The 16,620-nt window shown below is 40.3% G+C and overlaps 1 protein-coding gene across 1 annotated transcript in view; it reads left to right on the top strand.

The window, feature by feature from the left end:
- PTN (pleiotrophin) overlaps positions 1–16,620 on the top strand; it is a 71,780-nt gene that overhangs the window by 44,487 nt on the left and 10,673 nt on the right. Inside the window, exons 2-4 of the mRNA XM_064737872.1 lie at positions 8,840–8,949; positions 10,392–10,565; positions 11,590–11,751. Coding sequence (XP_064593942.1) covers positions 8,841–8,949; positions 10,392–10,565; positions 11,590–11,751 — 445 coding nt within the window. The 5' untranslated portion in view covers position 8,840. The remainder of the gene's footprint in view (positions 1–8,839; positions 8,950–10,391; positions 10,566–11,589; positions 11,752–16,620) is intronic.

The following is a 16,620-nucleotide window of genomic DNA, read 5'->3' as shown; positions in this document are numbered from 1 at the left end:
GAGAAATGAGCACACAGATTTTGCTTTGGGCAGAAATGCAGGGGCTGCAGGTCTCTGAATTAACATGGGGGAGTGTTTGTTACACTGAGCAACCCACTCACCCCTACCTACCCAAGTGTAAAATATAATTTCATTAATTACTTTGTCAAAAGAAGAAACCTCATCATTTTCATAGTAGGTTTTCATTAACAAAATCATTCTGAAAGATGACTATTGTTATAAATGAGATTAAGATATGTTTTTTCAGCCAGAGAGAGACCATTTGGCTGAACAGTCAGTTATTATAATTAAAGATTCTTTCTTTCTTTAAATCTTGGCTCAGTCTTGGATCACTAAGGCCATAGTAATAGTTTTAAATGAACACAGCATTTCTTTGGTCCGTGAAGGTGTGATAAAATGATGGAGACTCAAGATTTTGAGCTCTGAGAAGAGTTTGGTGAGCTTTACCCTAAAAAAAAAGTATACAGAGAAATGTATGTGATGTCTATGTCTGCTTTTCATACTCAGGAAAGGAAAAGTAAGGGAAATAAAGATTTTGCATCGGATAAAGGAATGACATTACAATGGCAGGGTAGACAAGGCTAAGAACTAAACTACATTATAAACCACAGTGGTCAGGATGGAAAGCAGTTAAGGAGAAGTTGGAACCTGAAACACATTTGGGTGAGAACAGAGAGAAATATCAGATGTGGGTGGCCTGGGAAATTAGTTGGAGAAGCTGGAAAGAGGTGTAATAGTTGCAAATGAAAATTATTGGGTTAGCCCCCACACACTCTGTAGTGGTAGTCATGACTGGTTAACAGAAGTTGAAGGTCCAGAAAAGGTTCCAAAAATAGAGAAACCACAGCAGAAGAAATATAGCTGGAAATTAATGATATGCATTAAATGAATTAATAAAAGCAAGCTATTGGTATACTTGTTTTGCTCAGCCTGGAGAAGAAACTGAGGGGAGACCTCACTGTGGCCTTCAGTGAGGGGCAGTGGAGGGGCAGGTACAGAGACAAGATACCACATGTATGTTCCCTCTCATGATCAGGGACAGGACTTGACAAAACAGCCTCAAGCTGGTTGGAAGAGGTTTAGTTTGGATAATCAGGAAGAAGTTTTTTCCTCAGAGGGTGGTTGGGCACTGAACAGGTTCCCCACGGAAGCAGTGTCAGCACCAAGCCTGACAGAGCTCAAGAAGTGCTTGGGCGATATTCTTGGGCAGAAGGTGTCGTTCTTGGGGGATCCTGTGCAGGGCCAGGAGGATTTGATGGTCCTGATGGGTCTTTCCCAACTCAGCACTCAGTGATCCTCTGATACATAAGGCAGAATGTGAATCTTATCTTGGAGGAGTGTGGAAAAACATCTACTAGCTTCGTGTCTCCCAAAGTTGGATGTGGATAACTTTCGTTAGAAGCCCTTGTGTGATTATGCACAGGTAAAATAGAAGGAGATCTTTCATAACAGAAAGATTTATCTTTCACAACTTAAATTAGAAGGTAAAAAGTGCTAATAGTAATAGGTGCTAAAATGTGTTGATGTGATTTCTTTACCACCTAATATAGAACTCTGAAAAGTTGAGCTATTTTAGAATTTGATTCAGTATGATCTTATATCTCATCTTAAAGTGTATCCCTAAAAATAACCATTTTTATCAAGTGTTAGCAAGCTGATTTGCTTTAAGTTACATAGGAGCATGAATATAGATCTGCTTCAAGTTTTAAATTTTAAAAGTTGGCTTTTGTGAAATTAAGTAAACTGGTGATGTGTGTTGGACTGATGCAAATTTTTTAATAAAGGACTGATTAAAATTTATGTGTATCAAGCTAGAAATAAAATTGAAATTTGTTTCAAGAAAACAAATTTCAATTTTATTCTTGCTCTGCTTATTCAATTTGAATTTTATTTCTGCTCTACAGCTTTCTATTGAAAAAAAAAGCTGTAGAGCAGAATTCCATATCTAACTGGGGATAAGCCCACTGAAATGCTATTGTGAGCTTGCAGAAATTTAAAAAAAAATGGCAGTGATCACCCTATGAAGTAGTGTCTTGGAAGTCCAGACACAGAAGATTGCCGAGATTCACCAAAAACTAATCTGGCTTAAATCTTGCAAGGGCAACGAAGAGCAAATCTAGATTTTTAATTTTATTTCCCTACTAGTACAAATAAAGACAACAAAGGAAAAGTGTATGAATGTGAAGGAAGAGGGAACATGCTACAACTGTAAGATTATGGCTCATAAAGGTCTGGCTCCAGAAGCATGCTGGCTTTTGCCTCAGTTCCCCATATGGGAGATCAGGTGGGACATAGGGGCATGCAGTGGGTGGTGAATGAGATAAAGACCTGGAGAAACAAAAGATTCTTCAAGTGTTTCTGTGGTAAAACTCCCAAGAGCCGACTGCTCTTAATTTCTCTTTTACAGAGAAAACTTGTGTTTCCATCTCTGACCACTGTAAAAAATGGCATGTTACATTTCAGATTCATTAAGGCCATGAAACCATAAATCAAATTTTATTTCCTGCTGTTGTACAACTGCAGTTTAGCAAATAAAATATTTACATTTAAGAAGAGGGAAAGAAGCAGATCCAGGTAGCTGCAGCCATCTGCCCTCAGTGGACTGCAAAGTAGAGCACATTTTGAATAGGAGAATAATTTAAGAACTGGAATTAAATATTAAGTTTCATTAAACACAGCATGTGTTTACTGAATGGAGATTGATGTCCCAAACCAGCTCATTTAAAAACTGATTTTGTAGATGTGACTAATCTGCCGCTAATCAAACTGTAATTTATTAAAGTATTTGTTGTGGGACTTGATGGGAAATTATTCATTCAAGCAGGAAAAAAAGAAGGATTAATGCAAAAGTTAGTTCTGAAGTGGACAGGGAGTTTAAAGAGGACTCAAATTGAGCAGTGTTTTGAAGAAAAATAATGGGTTGCAGGAACTTCTTAAGTTTGCACCTGGGATGCATTTTTATTCGTGGTCATGGGCTGAAAATAATAGTGTGTGAAGCTGGGAATCATAGCTCAAAATATTGTTTACTGCAAAAGAGGAACCATACCTTTTTATATAGTTATATTAAGCCAAAGATTTATTGTTAATATAATTTAAATCTTAGTGGTTTCATCCAAGGATTGTTACTAGTGTGGATGTAATTACTGCAGAAAATGATTATATCTATACAGGTGTTATAATAATGTTAACAACAATGCCACCACCAGTTAAATTGTTAAAAATACACTTAGATTCAAGTGCTTTTCCTGATGCTATGCTGACCCTTCCCCAGCTCTTCTTAGCCCTCAGGTTGGTGATTTCATGGTGTGGGTGGTAGAGATGGTTATAGTGACCTGTCATCCTCTGGGGTCCTTGTTCAGGATGATGTTCATGTTGCTGGTTTCTTTTTCCTTGCCCTAAGATCAACCTGGGGTTGTTTTTTTTTTAATGTTTGCTAGCATACTTTGATACCTTTCTCTCTCTTTCTTGGTCCTCAGTCTTGTTATATCCAAACTTCCTAGAGATTACACCTTTTAGGTACATTGGAAACTATTTCTGCTTTCTCTTTCTTAGCCCTATATCTTTTATATATATTTTTAGGGAAAAAAAAATTCACTGAAAGAATAATAAAGTACTGGAATGCTCTTCCCAGGGAAGTGGTAGAATCACTGGATGTGATCCATCTCTGGATGTGTTTAAAAAAAGATTGGACATTGCACTTGGTGCTATAGTCTAGTTGAGGTGTTAGGGCATAGGTTGCACTCGATGATCTTAGGGGTCTCTTCCAACCTCATTATTCTGTGTGATATCCAGTTTTGCCCAGGTCCATGTCTGAATTTCTTTATCTGACCTCGGGTCAGTTGTTTATAGCAAGTGTTTGTGTCTCTGTTGATAAACTGGTATCTCATATCTTCCATGTCTGTATTCCTCTGCCCTGTATCCTGTGTCTCCACTTCTCAAGGCCTTTGCTAACATACCAGCCCTGCATTTGTTTATAAGATATTATCATAATAGAGTCACAAAACCTGTGTGGCTCCATACAGTGACAAAGAAAAGTAAATCAAATCAGCCACAGCTGGTTGGTCAATTAGAAGAAATGCTGTTGCAGCTAAAGCAAATGTGACAAAGCTGTGGACAGGCCAAGGAATGCTCAGAAAGGGCAAATCCCATCAAGCCTTGGTCCAGAGCCCTGGCAAACTCACTCCAAAGCCCATGGACCATCAGCAATGGCAGTAGCTTCAGTCTTGCTCTAGATGCAGCTTAACAGTATCATCAACACAGCTGGTGTTTGGCAGGTTATACTGGAAAAGCTGGAGGATGCGAACAGGTTGTTATAATAATGTGAGAAGACCTGATTGTTCAGAGTGGTAGATTGCACTCATATGGACTAATAATGAAATATTTGCTCCTGTAATCTGGGACCTTGCCAGTTGCTTTGGAAAGAACAGATGAAGGGAAGGGCTTGTGCATAAAAGTTGTTAACAGCAAAAAAAGCCACCTGTAAAAGGCATATGTGATCCTGGGATGTGTTGCTTTTGCCAGCTTCAGTCAGACAAGGAAAAATAAACTCTTGCTCACCAACAGAGCTTCATCCAAAGTTGTCTGCTTTGTTCTGAATGCTTGTGTTCAGCAAAGACTTGTTCAGATTCAGGAGTACCTGGGTGTGAGTTAATTGTCTAAGTGCAGATTGAGTCACTCTGGTAAGCTTGACTTCCTCTAGCAGAGATCCAGAGGTCTAAGAAAAACAACATGGAAATGCCTGTGCTGCTTTGGGCTTCCCACTTCAGTGGGATTGTAAAATCAGGTTGGGGGTAGTGTGGGATTTAGAGTGGGAGGCTCAAGCTCTGCTCAAAAAGTCCCTTAAACTGCAGCCATGGAGTGGTTTCTGTCTGATTCTCTTTCTGAGGCTCAACATGTAATTGAAACTATGGATGGATGGATGGTTGATTAAGCCATTAATTCTCTGATTGCCTGCCATTTAAAAATTTTCCTTTCATTTTTTACTCCCAAGCAGAGATTGACTGTGAAATCAGCTGTAAGCCTGAAGTAATTCCTATGCCTTATTGTTGCTGCAAGAAGCTGCTTGCTGTGGTGTATCTCAACTGGTCTTCAATTCTCCCTTCATTTTACACTTCATGCTTTTTTAACACTCTCTGGTTTAGTATTTTATTATCTTTAACCACTTTTCTCTCTTTCCTGTTTTGGTGCTCTTTGTGTAATTGCTCACTTTCTTTTCTTCATGTTGTTCCAACTTCCTATTTAAACTGTTCTAAGCTCTCTTTCTCTCTCTTTACCTTTTCTCTCTTCTGACGTTTCCTGTAGCAGCCCACATCTCAAAAATCTTTTCTTTCTTTCACTTTTATCTTTGTCTTTCTGTGGCTGTAAATACCCCTGCCATTTGTTTAAATGCTGCCTCCTTGCTCTGCTTAGGGGCTGTCATACAGGATAATAGAGATGTTTTCCTCTCATGGCACATGATTTACTAGTTACCCTTGGTATAGCCAGAGGGCTCATTAGAAAAATCAAAATATCCAGGAGGAGTCCATTTTGTCTATGGTGTATCCATTTTTATGTCATTTAACCAGTTATAGCAGTTCTTTAAATCAGTGGTTGAACCAAAAATGTTATCAAAGAATCTAATAAAAAGGAAGAACTGTCACCTTTGAATTTTGAAAAAGTAAACCAAAAAATACAAAGTTATTGTCAGTAGAATATATTGTTTGAAGAAACAAGTCTGGTCTGGTGAGTTTTTATCCTAATCTATCTTTTTACTGCCAACTAAAATATTTGCAAGAAAAACTGAACATTGGACTCACATACTTGCTGATAGATGGCATTTTCTAGCCTTTTGGAAAAAAACAAACTACTATTTTGTGAGTACTACATATGGGCTGCTTGTAATTTTGTGAGAGCACCCACCTTTGCTGTTTACCATTGCAAAACAGTTAAATGGTTTTCTGTGGTTGTACTGGTTACATCATATTCGAGGAGTTGGTGTGGTGTGAGGCAGAGTCTCCATTTGTACAACATGGCTTTTCACTTGTGGGTAGAGGAAAGGCACTTCAGGAAGCAGCCTGGGTCTCTGCAGAGAGACAAAATATCTCTATCTCTGCAGGTTTAGTGTTTGCATTAGACTTTTGGCAAGTGTTTTGGCTGTAGGGGAGTCTTGAGTCTTAGGAAAACATGCTATATTAAGGCTCTGTGGGGTTTTGTTTATAGGGCTTCTGGAATGTTTCAGACTCCAAAACCTAACTATTTTCCCCATCTGTTTTGCTGAAAAGAATGTCAGCCTGATTTAAATTTGAGTCCCTTTCAACTTAATATGAGGCAGCTTCCCTAGTAAAAATCATCCATGACTCCCAGTGACTGGGGAGCCTTTGGGGTGTGTGTGACCCCATCCCAGGTCCCTGGGGTGGGCAGCAGGGATGTAGAAGGCAGCCCTAGAACTGTGACCATCTCTGGTATTTGGTGCCATCCTGCAGAGTGAAACCACTAGTGCTGCTTTTGCTTCAGCTTCTGACACCCTGCAGACAGTGACTTGAGGTATGAGAGTGTTTGTGTCTCCTGCGAAATGTGCTTCCATGAAATTAACTCTCTCCTTCAACAAAGGACTCTGGGAAGCTGATTGGAAGAGATGAAGTGAGAAGACAAATGATAGTGAAAATGGGGTGTTAGGGGATGTGCAGTGTTACTGGTGGGGAAGCTCCCCCTAAGGAAAGAGACAAGGAACTGAGTGTGGAGTTTCATTTTTAAATAGTATGTATGGCAAATGTATTTGAATCATAGAATGGTTTGGATTGGAAGGGACCTTGAGAATCATTTAATTCCAACCTCCTGCCATGGGCTGGGACACCTTTTTGCTTACCACTCCATCCAACTTAGCCTTGAACACTTCCAGGGATGAGGCTTTCACAACTTCCTTGAGTAACCTGTTCCAGTGCCTCACCACGATAACAGTAAAGATTTTTTTCCTAATATCTAATCTAACCCTACTCTCAATTTGAATTAATTCCCCTTTGTTCTGTCACTACATGCTCCTCTCTTCATCTTTCTCAGGAGCTCCCTTCAGGTCCTGGAAGGCTGCAATTAGGTCACCCCATCCTTCTCTTTTTCAGGCTGCACAAACACAATTCTCTCAGCTTTTCCTTATTAAAGAGGTGCTCATTTGATTATGAAAAAAGCAGTTTGAAGTAAGCTGAGCTAAAAGGCAGGTTGCATATTTAGTTTTTAATTGCTTATTTAATATATTTATTTATTTCATTTGTTTTATTAATTTTCTGTGAAACATGAGAGGCCTGAGTGGAAACATGCAGCAGAAGAAAAGAGAAAACAAAGCCAAGCTCTCTGGCGACTCACGTGCTCTGCTCTGGGCTCTGAGTTTGCTGGAAACAATGGTGGTGCTTTCTTCTTTTTCATGGGAAATGATACTTTCTTTTGAAGTAAATGAAACTGGCCCTAATGACAGCTCTTTAAGACATTTGAATGCCAGGCCTCTTGCAGTCTTCAAATGAACTTTATTTCAACACAGCTATTAAGTTGTCTCATCTGACTTCTAGAATGATATTAAAGCCAGATACTTTAAAGTCTCCATGTTTGGGATTCCTCTCCTGTTTTCCTTGTCAGTTATAATTATGTTGCATTTGACCAAGAGGTTGCCAGCAGAGAATACTGAGGAGTGCCAAATTAAATTTCAAATACATTTTGTTCTTTGTTCATGTTGAGAAATATTCCTCATCCACGGCTGCTGTGCTCAGCAGAATGAGATCAGGCTGCCATTAAACTCTCTGTAAATATCAGTCTAGCTGAGTTTTAAAAACTATCTTAGTGGCACTGTTACCCCTCCTCTGAAGGCTGGTGTAACATGAACATCATGGGTCTTGGTTTGAAGAAAAACAAAACAAAAAATTGGATGAAACCTTCCTTTCATCCAAGCAATGTCTAGTCCACCATCTTGGTTACCTGGCTGCCTACTGGAGAGATGTCTCTAGGAAAGGGGAAGGTTGCTTATTTTTAAAATATGTATTGAAGACCCTGTGTTCTGTTAAACAGTGCCAAAATGAGACAATGAAAATTATAGAAGCGGGAAAGGGAAAGCTCAGAATGACTTTTGGTGACTGATGCTTCAATCCCAAGCGAATGTTTTTAATACCTTTTTGGATTTGAATATTTGCTTCCCAAATCCAGATTTCAGGTTTATCAGCATGCTGTGGATAGCCTCTAGCAGCGTGTGCAAGTCCTGTCTCTGTGCCTACTTTGCATTTCAAACAATTAGCCTAATTTATATTACGAAGAGACACTAATTGGAGGAGAAGGAAGAAGTATGTAGCAACATGCCAATGACAATTAAGATAATGCATCACATATCACCTATATAAGTTTTTGTGAAAGAAGCTCATTTCAGATGTCACCTGAGCCTAATAAGAACTTCTACCCTTGCAAGGGGGACAGTAGAGTGTTCCCTACTTCCTATGAATTGGTAAACTGAAAAATGAAGTGTATGTTTTCCTTATTTTTACACAGCCAGAGGTCAGAAAAGAAGAGAAGAGTTCCAGACCTGTCAGGATCCTTTTTTCTGTAACAGGTTTCTAGAAGACAAGCGATAGTTACAGAACTTCCCATGGCAAAACTCCTCCAATAACATCAGTGCTGTAGATCAGGGATTTGGTTGCACAGGCTGGAAAATAGTTAAAAATCTCCGTATTCTTTCTGCAGTGGAGCTAATTGCCCATTCTGACAATAGCTAATTATCTGCTTGTATCCTGTGGTCCTGAAGCAGAGCTTGCCAAAAATGCTTTCGTTGGAGTCCCACTTTTCACAATCTCACTAACCATTTTTTTTCCTCTCTGTCATTGATCTGCAGAATGCAGCAGCAGCAGCAGCAACGTCGAATGTTCACAGCTGCCCTCCTGGCACTCGTTTTCCTTCTGGCAGCTGTGAGTACCACTGAGGCTGGCAAGAAAGAGAAACCAGGTAAGGTCCTGTCTGATTCAGAGTTAATCCCCAAGATAGGTTGCATGCGTGTGAGAATGTCAAATGCTTCTGGTTTTGTTATGAAATCAGGTCATTTGTTAGCCTTTTGACATCAAGGTAGGATTTTTGGCTGTGACATGCTGTTCTGTGTTAAATAGGGAAGCAGAAAGGGGTTTCCATGTCAAGTGGCAGCTTGACAGCCCCAGAGACTGGAGTCCGTGGTTTATCACACAGTGGATAGTGCAAAGCAGCTTAAAATGTGCTCTGTGAATGGTTTCATGCTTGACTTAGGGGGAACCAAACAGGAGTGATGAAAGAGCAGTTATGTCACTTGCTCAGTGTTATATATGACAGTGCTACACTAATGCTGTGTGATGTGGAAATCCTCTGACAAAGAATTGTACTAACTCGCTGTTGCACAGACAGCCAGACATCCAGCAGTAGTTGCTTTCTGTCAGTGATGAACTCAGACCTCATTATAAGAGAAGCTGGCCCAGGGTGGAAGATTCATATCTGTCAAACTCGGTTTGGCATTTTTTAAAGAATGTATTTTTTGGTATTTTTCTTAAGGTCTTATTATTTTCAGGCAACTTATATACCAGATATTATGAACTGTGAGTCCATCAGAATTAGTGTTCCCAGTAAAAAAATTGAACTTTTAAACCATTTTGGCTTTGTGTAAATATGAGAAAATGGTAGCATAAACATGCCAGACCTAGAAAAAAAAATTATATATTTATAGTTACTTGTGATGATTTAGGGACCTAAGTAATTTTTTTTGTGAATCCTTGGGTTTGATAACATTGCTATCTTTTCTCATGAGACTTGTGCTTAAGGATCTAAATAAAATCCTTACTTTTTTCCCTGAGCAACAAACCCACCTGAATTAACAGCACTTCGAGTACACTTCTCCACGTAGCTCCTTTGCCTTTGAAGTATACTGTGACAAAATGGTATAGCAAATCAAAAGTTTGCATCCCACAGCTGTTTCCTGGAGGTACTCAAATCCTCTGATACACAATTTCAGCATATACATTTCTCATTGTTTAGTGTACAGTGCTTCAGCTGGAACTGAGGATATTTGCATGCCACCAGCTACTGGAGACAGAGCTTTGAGTGAGGTCCATTCTGCATGTTTTGGTCAGTGATCCCTGTGGGTTTTTAGATTTCTGAAGATGAGAATCCACTTGAGAATATCTGAATGGACTAGCAAACATGGCAGTGGGACTAAGTTTGAATGATCATTCTGTTTAGGGCTCAAAGAGGCTGACCTGTCTCTGCAGAATCGTGAAGAGGATGTCAGACCTTTTGCTTTTAAGGCCATTGTGTTATGAATGTTTTCCTTACTTCCAGGTGCTGTGACTTTGGTTAAGTTTAGGCAACTTCTCTGTATGCTTTGGGTACTGAGAACTTCTCTATCTTGGTTTCTTGTCTCCATGCAGAGAAAAAGGCGAAGAAGTCTGACTGTGGGGAATGGCAGTGGAGTGTGTGCGTGCCCACCAGCGGTGACTGCGGCCTGGGGACACGCGAGGGCACCCGCACTGGAGCTGAGTGCAAACAAACCACCAAGACTCAGAAGTGTAAGATTCCCTGCAACTGGAAGAAGCAATTTGGAGGTCGGTATCCCTCTCTTAAGGTATTTACTTTGGTTTTTATTTTGAGTATGGAGCAGCAAGCCTTTTTTTTCAACTTGGAGAAGGTGTTAGTCCTGCATTTCTGGTTCATCAGAGCTAGAACGTGCAGGGCATCAGAAGGCAGCTTCCTCAGAGTTCCTCTGCAGAGAGTCCCTATAACTTACTCATTACAAATTCTGCCTTCCTGCATGCTGGAATCTGCTCTCTGTGGTGTTCAGCCCTGTTTAGGGCAGCAGTGCAAGTTCACAGCTGTGAACCTTGGCGATGGCTATCACAGACTTTACAATGTGTGATGTGGAACCTGGGGGGCTGGCTACCCGTGCGTGCAGTGAAAGGAGGGAGTGAAGACCAGTGCATTTTTATCATTCCAGACCAGTGGATTTAATTTTTACCATTCAGTTCAGAAGGTTTTAATGTATCAGTTTGGGAAGATATGTCAGATCTGTCCTGGACAAGGTGTCTGTCCAAAACTCAAATTTGATTACTCTTCCAAACTTGGCTTTTCTTTCTAGTAAACAGCTTGCATGATTTTGAAATTATTGTGACCTTACCAACACAATCAGTGCTGCAGTTTTAGACTTGGAGTTTATGGATGCACGTACATTCTAGAAACTGTTCAAGCTTTATTTGCTAACCTCTGGTGTCACACAAATGGAGAAACAAACATATGGAATGGAAATGACATTTCAAACTGCTGTTTCTTTCTTTTTTGTTGTTGTTGTTGCTGTTCATATTCATAGCTGAATGGATTTCTCTTTCTATGCCAAAAAATGCAATATCCATGCAAAAGCAAGAGGATTAAATTTTAAAGCACTGGGGAGGGGAGGGAGACTGCAATTGCCACCACAAATAATCTTTAAAGTTTTCTTGGGATTCTTTTCTTCAGTTGCACATCTTTTTGTTTGTAAGTACCAGCTGCCTATGGTAGCCTATTAGGCTCACAACATTTTTGTTTTCACGCTCAGTCATTGTGTTTTAAATTCTGCCCTTTTTTTCCTTTTTGCAGCGGAGTGCAAGTACCAGTTCCAGGCCTGGGGAGAATGTGACTTGAACACGGCCCTGAAGACTCGGACCGGGAACCTAAAGAGAGCCCTCCATAATGCTGACTGCCAGAAGACTGTCACAATCTCAAAGCCCTGCGGGAAGCTTACCAAACCCAAACCTCAAGGTAAATTCCATTTGCTGAAAGCTGCATGAGAGCTCACTTAAATCATTGGGTTTGAGGTGTCCTGCATGCTTCAGTGGGAGCTCAGTTGTACAGGATATTGCACTCTCGTGGCCTTTCCTCAGCTCTGCACTGCTCCTGTCTGTCAGGGCTCAGGCAGGGAATATTCCTGAGCTGCACAGTCAAGGCTGTCTCTCATTTGAGAAGTAAGCTGAAGATTAGAGCTCCCATTTTAACTTTAGACCACCTGAACTGTTACCAGTTTGCTTACACTATACTTCCAGAGTAAAGATTCTTTTTGTAATTCACTCATTGATGGGAACAGAATAATAATTATAACATGAAAAATATCCCTTGATAAAGACATCTTTTATATAGGTTTTGTTTGGTATTGAATAATGATTAGTTGAAAAAAAGGACTGCTTTCCTTCTGGACAAGTAACATTGAAAGGATATTCTTTTCAGTGCACAATGAAATATGAAAATATTGTGCACCCTTGGGGCTGTTTATTCTTTATTCAAACATAGCAGGAAGAACAGTACAGAATGTATATGTCTTATTTAAATGTGACTGACAGTGTAATTCCTGGTACACAGAAAGACATATGCCCTGCATTTGTGTTTCCAGGTGGCCCTTAGAAAAACTTATTTTCTTTCTAATCATTAAAGCCTTTTAATGTACTCTTTTGTTGGAAGAGCAGGTGTTATGTGTATAGGATGATTTATAGTGGGAGCTAAAACTGTGAGATCTTGTTTGAGATACAAAAGCAATATGTTTTAAGTAGATTATAAAAGCTATGCTACCCTGACATTTGTTTACTTAAAACCAGCAGGGTTTGACACATTCCAGGCTCTGAATACTTGGATAGCAATACAAATAAATGTGATTAAGTGTGACAGGTGCACCTGGGACAAGCAATTTTCAAATTGTGGGCTGTGGTGCGCCATGGATCAGAGGAGTACCTGCAGGTGGCCTGCTCTGCTTGAGCAACCAGAGAAGCTGCAGGCACTTTGTGTGTGTGTGTATGTGTGCATGCATCCATCCATCCATCCATGTGACTGGTTTTCCTTGCACACCATCCTTAAGTCCAGAACCTGTGCAGACAGTGACAGGCTGTGGAGCAGCAAAGTTACAACTAGATTTTCAGAGACCACCTGAGTTGGTTGAGCTGGTGACAATAAACATCATTTAGGGGTTGAAGTGATTGGATGGGAATGCAGGAAGGGCTTTGAGATGTGTGATTTTATTGTTTAGCAGTTTGGGGGGCAGGATTTTTTTTCCATGCTTTTGCTGTTTTCTTTATTTCACTAAGTTTCCATGCCTAAGTGGCCTTTGGGAGTTTACTGAATGAGGCTGCCTATTGTGCTGCCAGAAGGCATCTTCTGCCCCTGGAGCCTCTGCCACTGTCATATATCTATATCCTGTCAGTGGCTGTCAGAGCAGGGGGAGAGGGGCACAAAGCAGAGCATTGATGCAGCATTGTTTTGTGAGAGCTGCGCTCTTGGGTGGTACAGGCTCATTTTCAAGTTAGAGCTTTAAAGGCAGAGCTTGAGAAATTGCTGGATTGGAGTCACCTTTAACTGATTCTGGAGTTTAGGAGTGAGTTATAGCTGAGACTGGAAATTGGATTGGGACTGACTGCAGCAACCAGTTAAGGGGCTTGACTTAATTACAAAACCTGGCTTTATTTGATTTGAAGGAATGCAAAAAGAGAAATAGGTACAAATGTGGGTTTTTAATCATAATAACTGTGGGCAGTTCTGCTCTCCTGATCTGCATTAGAAATCTTCCTGCATGCCACCTGCTCGCTCATCTGCTGTTGGCATTAGTAGGAGCAGCAGGCAAGGGAGTCACACACACACAGCCTGCCTGGGCTCAGAGCTAAGCCCATATTGCAGATCTGTGGGTATAACTACACGGGAGCTACACTGGGCAGTGTGCTGGCACCAGGAGGAGGAACTAGAGGAAGAAATTAGGTCAAGCAGATTAGTTCTGTGTGAGGAGTTTTGCCCCACTGAACTTTATTTCTGAGTTAAAAATCAGAGTGCTGGAATGACAGTATTTGTTTTCTTCCTGAGGTGAAGGAAATGACAGGCTGGAGGTAAGTCCAAACCCACAACTAAGAAAAAGGAAAATATTTAAACTGCATTCAGTCTGTAGCTAGAATCTTAATGAATTTCCTTATTTGGAAATGGGAGGAACTGGATTATGGCCTGAGCCATTCAAATGTTCTACATGTTAGGCTCCTTTTTCATCCCTAACTTTGCATCAGTGCCTCAAGACTATAACAAAGAAAGCCCATGATGCTTTATTTGGAAGCAGCAGGTCATTTTCTGAAGTGTGAAAGGTCTGTACTGATATCCAGCTAGATCTGTGGGTGCTGATCAAGGGCTGGGATTCCTACTGGGATTGCCTGGCCAAGCAGGGCAGGGGATGCTGGCATTTGGGTGCTCTGGCAGCAGAGCAGTCAGCCAGGGGCTCAGCAGTTCAGGAATCTGTTTTACTGTGAATGGTTGCCTCTCTGACTGGTCTTTGCTTAGAGAGGTGCACCAGTGAATGCCTTTCTGACAGCAACAGGCTGAGAGCACCAAAAGCAGACAGAAAATATTGCACTGAAAAATACTGGTTTACTCAGAAAAAAGTGTTGTTTTCCTGATTTTCCTGACTAACCCCATTCCAGTGAGGTAAAACTTTTATTCTATTAGGTTGTATTTGTAACCTCTCCATTATATCAATTTTCTTTTTGATTTCATGCTGTAAATGAGGTCAGTAAACACCCCTGTTTAGCTTCTCCAATCAATGGTACTATTATATATCTTCCTTTAATTTTTTGTCGCTTGCCATCTTTTAAAGCTTCTGACTTAAGGATTTCTTGGTGTAAGAATTTATCCACTGTAAGAATACTCGTTATTGGACTTCCCTAAATTCCTTCTATTATTGCAAAGGAGTTTTTGTTATGGAGAGACTGAAATGTAAACAGTGTTCTAAGCATGTCCTCTACAGAGGACACCCAGCTTATTGTTCATGTTGTTCACCCACTTATTGTTCATTGTTCTTATTGTTCATCACACCCACTAAATTAGCTAAATAGAATTTTAATTTTGATCATTGCTTGCATGGGGGAGTATCTAAGACCTTCAAAATTCTCCCTAATTAAAAAAAAAAAAATTATTGTGGTAATTTAAGAACTCCAGGAATTGTGTGGCTAAGAGAGGTTATCTTGTCTAGGCCTGACCAATAAAGCATTGTGCATCAAATTTCACCTGACACATTACCTTCATGGGTTGCGGTGTCTGAAGTTCCTCCTCACCTTCTCTGCTCTTTGAGGAAAATGCCACTTGATGGATCTTAAGTGTAGATGCTGCTCTGCTGTTTCTTATCCACCTTTCCAGCCCATCAACATATGGCAGCTGTGCTGACAGGATGAGTCTCCCTCCTCTCACTTAACGATTTCAAAAACTACTGCTGTTCATAGGAGTTGGATCTATTCTTAACAGAAAGGAAAATCATACCTGCAAAAAAACCCCTCAGGGTTTATAATTTTACAGATTTGTTGATAAAATATAGTTTGGTTTTCCATGGCTTCTATGATCTCTGACAAAACTTGTGCTAAGTTAAAGCAGGAGATTCTCTTAAGCTTTGGGAATCAATTCTTTCTTCATAAACTACTAAGTTAAGTGTTTTTATGGATTTCTTTTATCTTTAGTAAGCACCCACAGAAAAGCTTAAAACCTTTTCAAGCATTCTCCATTATTTTGGAAACAAAAAATAAATATTTTCTTCTTAACAACCGGTCAATGTCAGTACTTCCTACTTATTAGCAGCTGTTTTATGGATTACAACTTTATTTAAGGATGAGAACAGATGATGTACCAGGAATTTTAATCTTACTTGGCTTCCTGACAAGCTCTTTTCTCCATAGCTTTGCTCACATGTTCTCAGAGTGGAAGACAGTAGCTTGGTTAAAGTGTAGGTAACACAGGATGAAAAGCATCTTTCCTTCTTGAATACTGTGCATTTAGGCAGACAGATTGTCAGCAATGTGATGTCCCAGGCACCACGGGTTGTGGCGTGTTTAGTCCACAAATGAGGTCATGAGAAAGCTTGTCACGAAGTCTAGAGAGGATGAAAAGATGATTTTCATCAAAAAATCCCAGTGGAGGCAGCCACCTCTTCTCTAGCACACACAATTGCATATTCTAATCAGTGTCTGCAAGGCTGGTGATGTTGAAGGTCTCCCTAAACTGTCCTGACAGATGTGACAGACTCGGGCACTTGTGTCGAGTGGCTGCTGTAATGGCCAACTTGTGCTGAGGAGCACAAAGTGCTTCCGACATCCTCCATCTGGCCAGCTCCACACCCACCCAGCTTGATTGATGCTTGTTCAGGTTCCAGCCAGCCAGAAAGCAGAAGAATAGAGGATTGTCAGGATGCAGGAAACGTTTGGCTTGAGCTGCTAAGAGAGGAGGAATTTCTTTTCATAGAGCCGGGTTGCCTGATGGGCTTTATTTCTTCCTACACTCTTTCGGTCACTCTCATTCTTTCTCTCTCCCTCCCCATAACTGTTGTACTTTCAGATATTTATTTTTCTGATTAAGATAAAATTAAATAGAATCAGCAGTTTGCCTGCCCCTTCTGCAATGTACCCTTCATGTTTTTTGAATTATGCACCTTTCTAACAACTTTTTCGCCTGGCTGTATTTAGCTCTTTTTAATAAATCACCCTTCCCAACTCTTTATCAATTTACAGTACATCACATCTATGAGTTACTTTGTCATGGCTCAGCTCAGTCCTTGCCACACAAGAAAAATATGTGCTAAGGTTGGCAAATATTAACACTGCTCGCACCACTGTTGTCTTTAGTAATTGG

Source organism: Zonotrichia leucophrys, chromosome 1A (assembly GCF_028769735.1).
Source record: "Zonotrichia leucophrys gambelii isolate GWCS_2022_RI chromosome 1A, RI_Zleu_2.0, whole genome shotgun sequence".
Classification (NCBI taxonomy): Eukaryota; Metazoa; Chordata; class Aves; order Passeriformes; family Passerellidae; genus Zonotrichia; species Zonotrichia leucophrys.
The sequence above is the reverse complement of the archived record's forward strand: the minus strand, read 5'-3'. Positions and strand labels throughout refer to the sequence as shown.